Genomic DNA, 14,573 nt, shown 5'->3' on the forward strand with positions numbered 1-14,573 from the left:
GAGGAACTGAGGGATTTTCATAGGAATATGGTTGATAACGTAGAGTATCAAGCAGATTTTTTTTGTGCTCAATAGAACAGAATAGAGGATTGAGACATAAGCCACAGGATTTCAATATGGAGGAAAAAACAACCACCACCTGGTGTCTACCTCACACTATATGCAAAATTAATTTGAGTTGGATCATACACTTACGTATGAAAGCTAAAACTGTGGGGACTTCCCTGGTGGTCCAGTGGTTAAGACTGTGTGCTCCCAATGCAGGGGGCCCAGGTTTGATTTCTGGTCAGGGAACTAGATCCCATATGCTGCAACTAAGAGTCCACATAACGCAACTAAAAAAAAAAAAGAAGATCCCGTACATGGCAATGAAGATCGCACGTGTGGCAACTAAGACCTGTGCAGCCAAATAAATAAATATTTTTTTTAAAAAAAGCTAAAACTGTAAAGCTTCTAGAAGAAAAGATAGGAGAAAATCGTGAGCTTTGGGGTAGACAAAGATTTTTTTTAAACCTGACACGAAAAACTCTAACCATAAAATAAGTAATTCACAAGTTGAATTTTCTCAGAAGAAAATACCCAAAATAAAATATTTCTACTCATCCAAAGATATTAAAGTGAAAAGGAAAGCCACGACTCAGAGAATATATTTTAGATAATATATGTCTGGCCCAGAACTCATATCCAGACATAAAGTACTCCTATACATCAAAGAAGCCAATTTAGTGCCTGTCAACAGGCATTTTACAAAGAAGATATACAGGGACTTCCCTGGTGACGCAGTGGTTAAGAATCTGCCTGCCAATGCAGGGGACACGGGTTCGAGCTCTGGTCCAGGAAGATCCCACATGCCGTGTAGCAACTAAGCACACATGCCACAACTACTGAGCCCATGCACCACAACTACTGAAGCTTGCGCGCCTAGAGCCCGTGCTCCGCCGAAGAGAAGCCACCGCAACGAGAAGCCCATGCACCGCAACAAAGAGTAGCCTCCGCTTGCTACAGTTAGAGAAAGCCCATGCAGCAACGAACACCCAACGCAGCCAAAAATAAATAAATAAATAAAATCTCTCTTTAAAAAAAAAAATAAAAGAACGGCCATCATTAAAAAGTCTAAAAATAAGTCTAAAAATAACAAATGCTGGAGAGGGTGTGGGAAAAGGGAACCCTCCTTTTGGTGGGAATGTAAGTTGGTGCAGCCACTGTGGAAAACAGTATGGAGGTTCCTCAAAAAACTAAAAGTAGAGATGCCATGTGATCCAGCAATCCCACTCCTGGGCATATATCCGGACAAAACTATAATTCAAAAAGATACATGCACCCCCTCTGTTCATAGCACTATTCACAATAGCCAAGACATGGAAACAACCTAAAATGTCCATCAACAGGTGAATGAATACAGATGTGGTGCATATATATATACAATGGAATACTACTCAGCCATAAAAGAATGAAATAATGCCATTTGCAGCAACATGGATGGACCTAGAGATTATCATACTAAGTGAATTAAGTCAGAAAGAGAAAGGCAAATACCATATGATATCACTTATATGTGGAATCTAAAATATGACATAAATGAACTTATTTATGAAACAGAGACAGATGCACAGACAGAGAGAGCAGACCTGTGGTTGCCAAGGGGGAGGGGGGCAGGCAGTGTTGGATTGGGCGTTTGGGATTAGCAGATGCAAACTACTATATATAGGATGGTTAAATAACAAGGTCCTACTGTAGAGCACAGAGAACTGTATTCAATACCCTGTGATAACCATAATGGAAAAGAATATGAAAAAGAATATATATACGTATAACTGAATCACTCTGCTGTACACCAGAAACTAACATTGTAAATCAACTATACTTCAAAAAAAAACTAAAAGTAAAAAACTAAAAAAACCTCACAAAATGGCACTTTAGCCATGTCAACTACTTCATCTTCCTTTCTTCTATCTAATACCTACTGTAAAAAAGTTTTTAAACAAACTTACTAAAAAGTTAAATCAGATTTATTTGAAATTTACCCCGAGTGGAGTCATAAACCAACCCAAAGGTGGCAGCAGAAGAAAAAGGTGAAACAGATGGAGTATCTTTTAGCTACTCTTGTTTAAAAAAAAAAAAAAATCATTTAATAAAATGTCAGTTATCTGCTGAGGGAAATCTACACAACGTTTAACTCATTGAATTTTCTATTTACCAATGAGGCATAAATATAATATTAAAAACAGTAGAAGAGTTTGAAACTAGGTAGAGGTGGTGACCGTATAGCATTGTGAATGCAGCAAGTACTGCTGAACTGTACACCTTAAAATGTTTAATTTTATATCTATTTCGTCTCACTTTTTTTTAATGAATTTTGTTTTTGCCAGGCCACGTGGCTTTCGGCTTCTTAATTCCCCGACCGGGGATTTAACCCGCACCCTCCGCAGTGAAAGCGGGGAGCCCTAATCACTGGACCGCCAGAGAATTTCCCACCTCAATTTTTAAAAGTATTCAATAAAACAGTAGAACACAAAAAAAGCTATGTGCCTTTTGCTGTATGTAAACTACACATCCAATGGAACCCTAATGCATACAGCTAAAGCTATACTCAGGAAAATTTATAGTCATTAATATTTTATTAACAAAAATACTAAAAATAAAGGAACAATGTATTTAATTCAATAAACTATCAAACTAATGATAAAACAGAATTAACAAAGAGGAAAGTTGATATTAAGGAAGTAGAACACAAAAAAGAAAAATGAGTAAATGAAAATGTTATTTCTTTTAAGATATGAATAAAATAGAGCAACAAAATAGGTTTGCAAAAGACTTGGGTTCCATCAGTGGTTCTCGTGATTTTGTGTTTAAACTTTGGTGCTGTGTTCAACAAAACCATAATAATTGGGTTTGGTGCGGAGTTCATTTATTAAATTGAAAAAAATCCGTTGACCATCGAGATCCTGAAGACGCTGTTTTATAATCTGGCAGGAAAGCCCAAGTTTAAGAACTCTGATTTCAGCTGCTACCTGTCCTGCAGTTGCAGGTGCTTGGCCATTTACCCACATTGATTAGCTCATTCAGGCACGCGATGGCTCCTGCCAGTAAGATGCTGTCCTCATCCTGGAGATGAAGTTGCCCCGGGGCCCCTGCTGGGATGTGGCTGTGAATTCAGGGTGACCCAGGAAGGCAGGAAGAAGCCCTCGGGGTTCAAGGGCCCCGGAGGCGCCTCGGCAGGTGCAAACAGGCTCCGCGTGTCGGGAGCCGAGGCCAGAGGCGCGGTTCCGCAGGGCCTGCCGGCTAGAGCGACGCAGGTGTGGGCCCCGCGGCGGGCGGGCGGGCAGGCGGGCGGGGTGGGTGCGCTGAGCTGTGGCCAGGAGCGGGTCGGGGAGGGGGCCGGGGCCGGGGCCGGGCGGGGCAGGCGGGCGCAGCGCCCCCTGCGCAGACGGGGCAGCGGGCGCGCGGGCGGCGGGCGCGCGCGGGGCACAGCGGGCGCGCGGCGGAGCGGGAACGCGCGGCGAAGAGGCCTGCGCACCAAGGGTGCGGGAGCCATGCGGCGGGCGAGGAGCGGCGCGGCGGCCAAGCCACGCGGGCAGAAGCGGTCCGGGGCCTCCAGGGCCCCCGCGGCCGCCGCCCCGGCCCCCGGCGCCGACCGCGCACGGAGGCCCGCGGGCCAGGCCGGGGGCGGGAGCCGCGCGGCGGCGAGGCAGCCGTCGGCCAAGCGGCGGCCGCAGTCGTCGCCTCGGGCGCAGGAGGCGGGCGCCGGAGAGCCGCCGCCGGAGCCGCCGCTGCCCCCGCCTCCGCCCGCAGCGCCCTCGGCGTCCGAGCTGGACCTGGGCGAGCAGCGGGAGCGCTGGGAGACGTTCCAGAAGCGGCAGAGGCTCAGCTTCGAGGGCGCCGCCAAGCTGCTGCTGGACACCTAGTGAGTGCGGCGCGGCCGGGCTGGCGCCTGTAACGTCCCCGCGGCGCCCGAGCCGCGCACCGGCCGGACAAAGGCCTCCCCGCTCGGCCAGCGCCGCGCGCCAAGGCGGCGGCCTTCCCGCGAAGAGGGTCGGCCCGGCTCTCCGGTCCCCGAGCTGCTTTTGTGTTTGCGCACGTGTGTTTGGAGAGCGGCTGGGGGAGGGGGCAGGGCCGGGGTGAGAGGCGCTGGGACAGTTCGGAGCCGCCCGGGAGGCCGGTGGCCCCTGTTACTGCGCGCGCCCTGCGCGGAGCCGGGCGGCGGGGAGGAGCGCGCGGGCCGCTTGGGTTCGGAACCGCCGCGGGGGCCCGAGGGCCGGGGCTCCGCGTCCCCCGGGTTTGCCGCCGCGGGGCGAGGACCCCGGCTCCCCGGCGGCCGGAGGAGGACTTCGGAGGGTCCGTGGAGCTCGCAGTGAGCTGTTAGCCCTGGGGGGCGCCTCGTCGTCTCCAGATGGGGCCCCTGCCCCGTAGCACAGTTGTGCTACCGAGAAGTAGTTTAGCGCCCTAAATATCTCAGAATCCGTCGTCTTATGCTAGAAAACCCAAGAGAAAACAAAGCAACCTAACAATTGCATAGCAACCTGAGGATTACTCCTTTCCTTGAGCAAAAATGTTCCTTTGTCCTTGTTCTGTAAGAAATTCTCTTCATTAGGACGAGTTTTCTCAGAGATGGAATGTTGGGTTTTCCGTGTGCTTCACTTTTTGGTTCATCATCTTGGACTATAGGCTGAGCGTTTTTCGGTATACATCATCATTCAGTGTTTTTGAGCTAAGGTGTGCCGGCTACTGCTCAGTGTGGGGAATATGTCAGAAACGTAGAACGAAAGTTTGAATTTATGCTTTAAAACAAACTGATAAATGGCCAAGAGAAAGATTTTAAAATGTTGACATGAAAGGGTGAGATTTTTTTTAACTTATCAGATTGGCGCAAGTCACATACATTTGTTAAAAAACCAAAACTCAGTAAATTAAAAATATATTAAACAATAATCGATGTTATTATTAAAACGTTATTGTACGGAAAATAATCTCAGGAACATAGAGCAAACAGTTAACTGTGGATCCCTCTGGGTGTTAGGACTTACGAGACTTTCATTTTTTACATTATCAAATGTTGTAATGTTTGCGTTTTTTACCATAAGCATTATTTGTGTCTGCAGAAAAAAATACATCAAATTAACGGAGTCAACTTGTACAGAAACGTGAGAAAGCATTCAGTCTTGGTAACCAAATAAATGCAAAATAAGACTGCAGCGAGCTATTTTTCCTGTAATTATTGCTTGAGAAGATTCAGTGAAATGTTTTCTCAATCATTACTGATAAGAGTGTTCAGCCCTTTTGGAAAGCAGTTGGATGATATTTATCAAATCTTAATGTTCAACGAAGGGCCTGACTTATAAGTTTTAAAAAGATTCAAGTTGTACGTAATGTGTACGGGTAGCTCTGTAAAAAACCACGTATATGCAAAATACCGGAGGAGAATACAGCAGAATTACAGGAGCCTTTTGTTAACTTTCTCCGGACTCCTCAGGTCTCTTTTTCATGGCGGCCTGTACGCCTTTATCACAAGTCATGTAAATAGTCAGTTAATTTGTTTGATGGCTGCTCCAGGTCCCTGTGGCCAGGACCCCATCTGCTGTATCTTGTTTACAGCCTTCTCCCCAGTGCCTCGCTTGTAAAAAATCTTAGTAAGTATTTGCCATGTAAATAAAAACGTCCGGGTGGCTGGATTAGGGTCCTCCACCCAATTCTCTTTTTTCCATACTTTGGAATGCTTTATTTTACAATTTAACAAAATAGAAGTGGAAAAAAGAGCTCACATACAAAGAAGGTACTGAATTCTTTTATAAAACTGACAGTGCCTCCTCAGAAGCAGGAACGCATCTGGTTGTCCCGTAAAGACTTCTCTCCCATCTTGCTTCTTTCTTTCAACCATGGCCTGACTATTCAGAAACCCTCATCTTCCTGATTTGTGTTCCCTTCAGTGAATACCAGGGCCTGGTGAAACACACAGGAGGCTGCCACTGTGGGGCGGTTCGCTTTGAAGTCTGGGCCTCGGCAGACCTGCACATCTTTGACTGCAAGTGAGTGTTTTCTCTTCCCAAGTTGCTTAGACGTTAGAAGTTGTGTTAGATGTTTTCATTAATGAAAAAGGTTTTAAAGACTGGGGGAGGCTAAAAATAACAGCCTGCTGTGTGTGACACAGCTCAGTCTTGCAGCACAGCCCCAGGGGATGTGGAGCAGGGCCCTCGACTTGTGCCCAGCAGAGTGCCCCAGAGACACCGGTGCAGGGGCTGGGGGCTGGCGGTGGGAGTGCTTCCCCAGAGACCTTGCGGCTGGGCACTGAATGAAAGGCCTTGAGCAGAGTCTTCGGGAGTTGGGTGAGGTGAGGTGAGGTCAGGGCGTACGTACCTGGAAGCTTGCCATGCCCCAGGCCACCTGGCCCCGTTGCTCCAGGTGAGGCAGGCAGTGCTGCCAGGATCGGTGGAGCGCCTGCTGTCAGCACCTCCCAGGCCTTGTGATAGAACAGGGTCTCCAGGCTCTGACTTCTGTCTGACCCGTAGTTGGTGTGTAACTGATTATGCAACAGTATCCAGTCCTTTTGCCCCTTGGTGCTGTGGTGCCTGAATTACATGTGAAGAATAAATAAATAAATACCGTGGAATTCCTCCCACGGGGAGCTGACCTTGCTGCTAAACAGTGCGGTCCAGATTGAAGAAGCAGCCCCTGGAATAAGTTGTTAGAGGATTTTATACGAAATTAGAGTTTTTTAAAAGGTGGACTAAAACGGGGGGGGGGGGACTTATATTTAATTCTGAGGATGTGATTCTGAGGACCTGTTTGACGTGGAGCTGGGCTTTCTGTGATGTGCAGATGAGGACAGAGGGAAACCTAAGCTTCCTTATCCATTTCTGGTGAGGATACCCCAGGGGCAGAAGGTCGTAGCTCTGCCTGCTGCTTGTTTTCTACTGTCTCCAGAATCCAGCAGTTCCCTTCACCATAGTAAACCAAGGGTGGGCGGCAGGAGCGTGGTTCTCCGGGTCCTGGTTTCCTGAGGGGTGCGTGGCCTGCACTGCTGGCTGTGGGACCCGTGGGCCCTCCTGCACACACAGAGCAGAGGCCCCAGGCCGCTGGCCCCAGCTGCCCTTCCTGGGATGGCGCTGCAAGGGGCTTCACCTCAAGGGTCAGCTGGCTCCTGGGACGGGGCAGGTTGGGCCCCGGGGGGAACTCAGAGGGTGCAGGTGGTCGTTCACAGTCCGAGGTCTGCTCTTGTCTTTCTGTAGCTGCAGTATTTGCAAGAAGAAGCAGAATAGACACTTCATTGTTCCCGCCTCTCGCTTCAAGCTCCTCAAGGTGAGTGTCGTGAGTGGGGCTTACAGGGTGCCAGGCGCAGGGGGCCTCCCGGGCCTTATGCTTTCCCCTGTCACCCAGCTGTCATTCCCCCCTTTATATTGGGTTGGCCAAAAAGTTTTAGTTTTTCTGTGAGATGTTATGGAAAGACCCAAACGAACTTTTTGGCCAACCCAGTATTTTTGGATATATATTTGATATTACAGTGGAAACATGTACAAACACAGAGAATCAAAAATAAATAAGATCACCCAAATGCTGTCAATCAAAGGTAACCACTGGTTGTGTTCTGCTGAATATCCTTGCATGTTATTTTGGACATGGATGAATACATCTAAATAAATCGTGTGCTTTTATCAAGGTAGAATTTTACCTTTTTATCTGCTTTATAACTGACTTCTATCATTTCCCAATGAAAAATAAATGATTGAAAAGATTTTTAACTTTAGTATTTGGGGGAGTTTTCCATGCTTGGTACCAGATTTGCAAAGTACAGAGTAGATACATACACGGTGAAAGGCCTCCCCTCCACTGGCCCTCATGCCCCTGGCCTCTCCCCGCGCCTACAACTGTTTGGTAGTTTACTTACAGACTTCTTGCTGTGTCTGTAGCATATTTCGTTGCATGAATGTACCACGAGCGACCTTCTACGTTTGAACTTCTAGGTTGAGTGCAGTGCTGTCGTAAACCTCCCTGTGTATAAATCTTTGACAGTTTAGACATTATGTCTTTGGATCAATTCTTCTGGAAGTAAAATCTCCGGTTTAAAAAAGGCTTCGGCAGGCTTTGCTCCCGGGGGGGCGGGGGGGGGGCGGGGGGGGCGGGGCTCTGGCCTGTCCTCTGCTCCCATTGCCCCGCCCGGGCCCGACAGACGCCTCGCCTTGGGCATCATGCGCAGTGCCTGTCGGGTCGGGAGGGCTTCCCGGAACCACCTTTGGTCGAGTCTGCGCTCCTGGCCCTGGGGCCTCGGCATGCAGTGGCCCCTCGGTGAGTGTCTGGGAGGAAAAGCTGAGATTTAATTCCAGACGCTTCAGGCCGGGGTGGCTCCTTGTCTGTGTCTGCCCTCGATCCTGGGGTGGGTGTCTGGTCGGGGTGGGAGCGCCGGCGGGCAGCAGACCTGCCCTCGCCTTTCCCGCGAGCCCCCCTCGGGTGCCCGCTGGAGGCTGTGGCCCCAGCCCCCCAGGACAGGCGGCTCCCGAAGGCACGCGGGCGGCCGGCGTCTCGCGGCCTCGGAGTTGGCAGCGCCCCCGCCATCCCACCCCCTGGGCCTGCTTCTCCGGCCGCCCTGGCGTCTGGAGCGCCCGCTCTCTTCTTCCGCCCGGCCTGGTGAAGGAGGGAGCAGTTTCCGTTTGTTCTTTGAGTACAAACCTCCTTCCTTGATTCAGCAGTGTTTATGGGGCAGCGGCTGTGTGCCAGGCTGCGCTCCACTGAAACCCCGCAGCTGTCGTGGCAGACAGGGCCCTTGTCCCCTGGGACCTCACGCCTCATGGGAGAGACAGAGGAACGGGACGAGGCCCGGAAGTGCCCAGTGGAGGGTGGGAGCGGGGCAGCGTGACGGAGGCTGGCCGGTGGCGAGTCTCGGCGGCTAGGGCAGGCCCCTCTGGCGCTTCGATGCCGAGGCACGGGGGTCCTGGGCACGGGGCGGGCACGGCGCCGGGGGGCCGCTTGGCGTGTCCGAGGAGCTGCACGGTGGCCCTCGTGGCCGCAGGGTGGAGGTGAACCAGCGGACCGAGCTGGGGCTGGAGAGAGGCTGGAGTGGATGAGGAGACAGGTTTTGTCCTCTGGAGAGTGAAGCCTGGGGAGGGTTTTAAGCGGGGCGGGGATGACATGTGCTTCAGTGTTTGAAAAGCGCGGGGTGGCTGCCGCGTGCAGAGAGGATGGTGAGGAGGTGAGTATGGAGGCGGGGGGGGGGGGCGGCCGGGAGAGGGTGGCAGCCGTGGGGACGGGCAGACAGTGGTCAATGGAGATGTGTTTTGGAGCGGGTGGTTCTCGGAGTCCGGGTTGTGCACGGCCACCGGAGGGCTCGTTAGACAAATCGCTGGGCCCCCTCCTGACTGTGCAGGTCTTGGGGGGGCGGGGGGGGACACAAGATGGACGTTTCTCGCAAGTTCTCAGGTGACGGTGACGCGGCTGGTCCTGGGACCACGCGCTGAGAGCCGCTGCTCGAGAGGAAGGACGGGTTGTGAAGAGCGGAGAAGGAGGTTGGGCCTCCGAGCAGCCGGTCGCCTGGAGATGCCAGGTCCTGGGGGAGAAGCCAGCGCGGAAGGTGCTGGACTCACATCCGATTCTTGAGAAGGTTGAGGTGAAGCGTCGTGAGCGCTGACAGAGGCGGAGCCAGGGGGTGGGCAGCCGCACACGTGTGTGTCTGGAGTCGTGGGGTGAGGGCAGCTGGGCAGACGGTGCAGTCCAACACGTGGGGGCCCAGGACCCAGCACGTACAGGGAGCGGAGCGGAGGGGCCTGAGAAGGGTGGCCGGTGGGGAGGGAGGAAGAGCCTGCAGGGCGGGGCAGGTTCAGAGGGGCAAGAGTCCGGGGGTCAGGAGAAGTAACCGTTAGACTTGCCACGTGGGGGACACTGGTGATTTCTCATTGGGCAGGAAGACGGAAGCGAGCAGGGAGGGTGAGTGTATAGCAGCGTCATGACGATGGACCACGCGCTGTAGCGGCCAGCAGGGTGGGGGTCAGGCAGGTGGACGTGTGGACACTATGGGACGGGGTCTGCGTGTCACCGGTGGGCTCTCGTGCTGAATGAGGTCCAGGAGGCTGTGAGCCGGCGTCTCAGGCCTCCCGAGGGTTTCCTGGGGGAAACCGTACGCCCAGATAACTCTGCAAGGTTTGGGACCCCTTGGCTGTTCTTTGCGGCCTCCCTGTGGGGTGAGAAGAGGCCCCCCTGGGAACAGTCTTTCGATGCAGCTCTGAGGGCCTGTCTCCCGTGGTGGCCGGGGAAGACCCGTAAAAAGCTCTGACCCTTCAACCCCCCAGTGTCTCCCTGGAGAGAAGCTGCTGCTTTCTTGGTTATTTCTTTAAAAGCACATGCCAGGATGTATGTATGCTTTTTAAAAATAGGAATGTTAGTATGCTACACAAATTGTTTTAAACCTTGCCTTTGCACTTAACTTTGTAACCTTGGAGATTGTTCCCTAGTAGTAGTTGTAAGTAGAACTGCCTTATTTTTTCCAAAACTTGCTGAGATTCCATTTTTATGCCCGTCCGTGATTGCTCTAACCAGTCTTCTGTTGATGGACAGTTTCAGAGTTTCTAACCTTTAGCTTTTACAAATGCTGCGTTAACATCTACATACATCTCATTGGGTAAAATACGGAATTTTAATTGCAGGATACATTTCTAGAAGTGGAATTGCTGTGTTAAACGATACGTGCATTTTAAGATTTTAGTAGATGTTACCAAATTTATGGGTTTACATTCCTGTGACTCATATCCGAGTGAGTGTTTCTCTACACATGCAATATCATTAGCTCACTGTTTTTTTTTTTGGACGTAAAAATTGTATTAGCCCTCAAATTAACTATAACTTTCAATTACCTATAATACACGTATACCTTAGGCTTCTATTAAGGTGGTTTTTTTTTAACATCTTTATTGGAGTATAATTGCTTTACAATGTTCTGTTAGTTTCTGCTGTATAACAAAATGAATCAGCTATATGCATACGTATATCCCCATATCCCCTCCCTCTTGTGTCTCCCGCCCTCCCACCCTCCCTTTCACACCCCTCTAGGTGGTCACAAAGCACCAAGCTGATCTCCCTGTGCTATGTGGCTGCTTCCCACTAGCTATCTATTTTATATCTGGTAGTGTGTATATGTCCATGCCACTCTCTCACTTCGTCCCAGGTTACCCTTCCCCCTCCCCGTGTCCTCAAGTCCACTCTCTACGTCTGCATCTTTATTCCTGTCCTGCCCCTAGGTTCATCAGAACCTTTTTTTTTTTTAGATTCCATATATATGTGTTAGCATACGGTATTTGTTTTTCTCTTTCTGACTTCACTCTGTATGACAGACTCTAGGTCCATCCACCTCACTACAAATAAATCAATTTCGTTTCTTTTTGTGGCTGAGTAATATTCCATCATATATATGTGCCATGTCTTTATCCATTCGTCTGTCGATGGGCGTTTAGGTTGCTTCCATGTCCTGGCTATTGTAAATAGAGCTGCAGTGAACATTGTGGTACGTGACTCTTTTTGAATTATGGTTTTCTCAGGGTATATGCCCAGTAGTGGGATTGCTGGGTCGTACGGTAGTTCTATTTTTAGTTTTTTAAGGAACCTCCAGACTGTTCTCCATAGTGGCTGTATCAATTTACATTCCCACCAACAGTGCAAGAGGGTTCCCTTTTCTCCACACCCTCTCCAGCATTTGTTGTTTGTAGATTTTCTGATGCTGGCCATTCTGACCGGTGTGAGGTGATACCTCATTGTAGTTTTGATTTGCGTTTCTCTAATGATTAGTGATGTTGAGCATCTTTTCATGTGTTTGTTGGCCATCTGTAGGTCTTCTTTGGAGAAATGTCTGTTTTTCTGCCCATTTTTGGACGGGGTTGTTTGTTTTTTGATATTATAGCTCACTTTTTAATTTTTGCCCCGAGTGAAAACTACCTCATTGCAGTTTGTGAGTGTGGATATTTCACAGGTTAAAGAGAGATTTGTTTTCCCCGTTCCTCTGAACTGTCTGTTCACATCCTCTGCCCAGTTTTACGTTTGTGTTCTCCATTAAGGAAATTAGCCTGTGACGTCTGGCAGGTGTTCTTTCCTACTTGGTCCTTTGTAGATGAATTTGAGTCCAGTGAGTGTGTTCTTAGGACCTTGAGTTTGGGGACACGGGGACCCAGTCCCTCGGCTGACCCCCCCCCCCCCCTTCCCCGGTTTAGGCCGGGGATGCAGGGCAAGCTCGAGGCCGGGGTGTTCTGTGTGCAGCTGACTAGGGAGAAGCTCTGAGCTGTCACACTCGAGGCTGACGGGTCTCTGGGCCGTGCAGATGGGGCCCCGACCTCAGGTTGGACGTGACCCCGGGAGCCTGGCGAGTTGGGTTTCCCCATTGAGCCTTTTAGACGATTTGTCTTTGTAAACAACAACTGAAGCTCCTTGTCTGTGTCCCTCAGGGAGCCGAGAGCATCACCACATACACCTTCAACACCCACAAGGCGCAGCACACCTTCTGTAAGAGGTGCGGCGTCCAGAGCTTTTATTCTCCCCGCTCCAACCCCGGAGGCTTCGGTGAGTGAAGGGGGCCAAGCTCGGGGCACCGACGCCCTGCGGCCGCGCAGGGAAGCTTGGGGAGGGCGCTCTGGTGTCACAGGCTGCCTCCTGCCTGGCCAGGCCCCTCACACGTGTGTGAGGAACGGGGCTCACCAGCAGAGCTCTCTCCTGGCCCTGGGCCTTCTGAGACCATCCGGATCCTGACCTGCATTTCCTGCCGCCGAGGGAGCTGGACTTTGCTGGGGCTGACGGTGGAGGGTAGAGAGAGGCCGGGGGCCTGGGGGCGGGGGAGGGAGTGAGGGAGGCAAGAGTGAGGGGCAGGGATGATGCCAGTAAAAAAAATTGGGTTTGTTCAAACACGAGCACAGAAACCCCAAGCCCGTCTTTGGGTCCTACTTAGATCTGGGGGCAGAGTGTCCCACCTTAGACAGTTGTCGAGAATGACACCAGCTGCCGTGCGAATCGAGTGGGACGTAGCCGTGGAGGATGCTCCTGGAATCCCGGCCCCGCAGAGACGCAGCCTCCAGAGCTGCAGTGGGGCGGCTGCGACAGCCTCGAGCCTGGTTGGGGGGGGGGGCGGGGCGGGCGGAGCGCGTGACGTCACCCTGCCCCCCCCCCCCCCGTAGCAGCTCCCGTTTCCTCTTCATCTGCCACACGGAGAGTCTTTCCTGCTGACCTTCCTGTACGGATGGGGAGGTGTTTATTGCTCAGAAAGCTGCCCCTCTGAGCCCTGGACCAGGCCTGTGAAACCTCCAGGCTGCCAGGCGGAGGTGGCTCTGGGCTCGAGGCCTCCCCCGCCTTTGTCCTCCCAGCTTGGTACTGAGTGAGGTCCAGCCGCGAGTCCCTGGCCCCCATCTCAGAGATGGGGGGAGTGGGCCAGCAGCAGGGGCGCAGGGCCCCTCGGAGAGCCCACTTCTGCGACACCTGCGGGCTGGGTTGGTCTGAGAGCCAGCCTGCTGCTGGGTCTCACGCCCCCCTGGCTTCCCTGTAGGGATCGCCCCCCACTGCCTGGACGAGGGCACCGTGCGCAGCGTGGTGGTCGAGGAGTTCAACGGCAGCGACTGGGAGAAGGCCATGAAGGAGCACAAGACCATCAAGAGCATGTCTAAGGAGTGAGCCCCTGCCCCCTCCCGCAGGAGGGCCCGTGGCCGCCCCCATCTCCGCAGTCAGCTCTGGCACCAGTGTCTTCAGGCAGCTCTTGTCCTCCCTCGGCTCAGATTTTGACATAGGCTAGCTGACACCCTTCTATCTCTTCCCGACTTTTGTGTGATCTTTTAGAAAAATAAATATTTTTAACATTAAAGCAGTTACTGCGGTTTGTCATTTTCTCTGTACGTTGATTTTGCCGCTGAGGCCAGTCACTGAGCGGCAGGTGTTTACTGAGCACTGTTCTGGCGCCTGCAGCCACGTCGGGAGGGAGGGGTCAGGAGGCAAACTTAGGGGCTGTTAGAAACGCGCCACGGGTCACCGAGCTGGGAAGAGCATGAAAGGCTGGTCGTGGGAGACCTGCGGGGAGTGTGATTGGAGCCTTTTTTTTTTTGAGAGGTAAATCTGCTTCTGATTTCTTTTTCTTTTTTGTCCCAGTTGTGGTAAAATACACATAACATAAACTTGACCATCTCACCATCTTTAGCACAGAGCTCAGCAGTGTTGATTACGTTTATGTTTTCGTGTCACCGATTTCCACAGCTCTTCATTTTCCAAAACTGAGCCCCTCTACCCGTAAATAACCCCTTTGAGCCTGTATTTTTAAAGGAAGCAAGATTTGGGAAGAGAGGAGGGAGAAGTAGCTGTGGACAGAGGTCCGGGCACAGGGTAAAGCCAGGTCACTCTGGAGGCTTGTGGTGGGAAGAAGCAGTGGGTCAGAAAAATACGTCGAAGCCGACTGCGGACAGTCCTGGGTCTTTACCTTACAGGCGTTGGGAAGCCTTTTGACTGCTTCGCTGTTCCCACCCTCTGTGTCTCATGTCACTGCCTGTTATAATCAGTGCTTTTTATTACAAGATGCCTTCCTAAAGCATTCTTCCATTATGAAGTGCTGGGTATATACATAAAGGCAAACGCCT

General features: G+C 51.5%; 1 protein-coding gene across 1 annotated transcript; it reads left to right on the plus strand.

Annotated features, from left to right (window-relative positions):
* The first annotated feature begins 3,523 nt into the window (after window positions 1–3,523).
* On the plus strand, window positions 3,524–13,804 carry CENPV (centromere protein V). Its single transcript, XM_082861836.1, has 5 exons — window positions 3,524–3,904; window positions 5,925–6,023; window positions 7,224–7,293; window positions 12,411–12,525; window positions 13,499–13,804. The coding sequence occupies exons 1-5, from the start codon at window positions 3,534–3,536 to the stop codon at window positions 13,621–13,623; spliced, it is 780 nt and encodes a 259-aa protein (XP_082717962.1). The 5' UTR covers window positions 3,524–3,533; the 3' UTR covers window positions 13,624–13,804.
* The last annotated feature ends 769 nt before the right edge of the window (window positions 13,805–14,573 follow it).

Source organism: Leucopleurus acutus, assembly GCF_964270905.1.
Source record: "Leucopleurus acutus genome assembly, chromosome: 19".
Taxonomy (NCBI): Eukaryota; Metazoa; Chordata; class Mammalia; order Artiodactyla; family Delphinidae; genus Leucopleurus; species Leucopleurus acutus.

Coding starts and splice junctions, on each gene's coding strand:
- CENPV (XM_082861836.1), top strand. CDS start 3,534: ATGCGGCGGGCGAGGAGCGGCGCGGCGGCCAAGCCACGCGGGCAGAAG. Junction 3,905..5,924: donor AAGCTGCTGCTGGACACCTA/GTGAGTGCGGCG, acceptor TGTTCCCTTCAG/TGAATACCAGGGCCTGGTGA. Junction 7,294..12,410: donor CTCGCTTCAAGCTCCTCAAG/GTGAGTGTCGTG, acceptor TGTGTCCCTCAG/GGAGCCGAGAGCATCACCAC.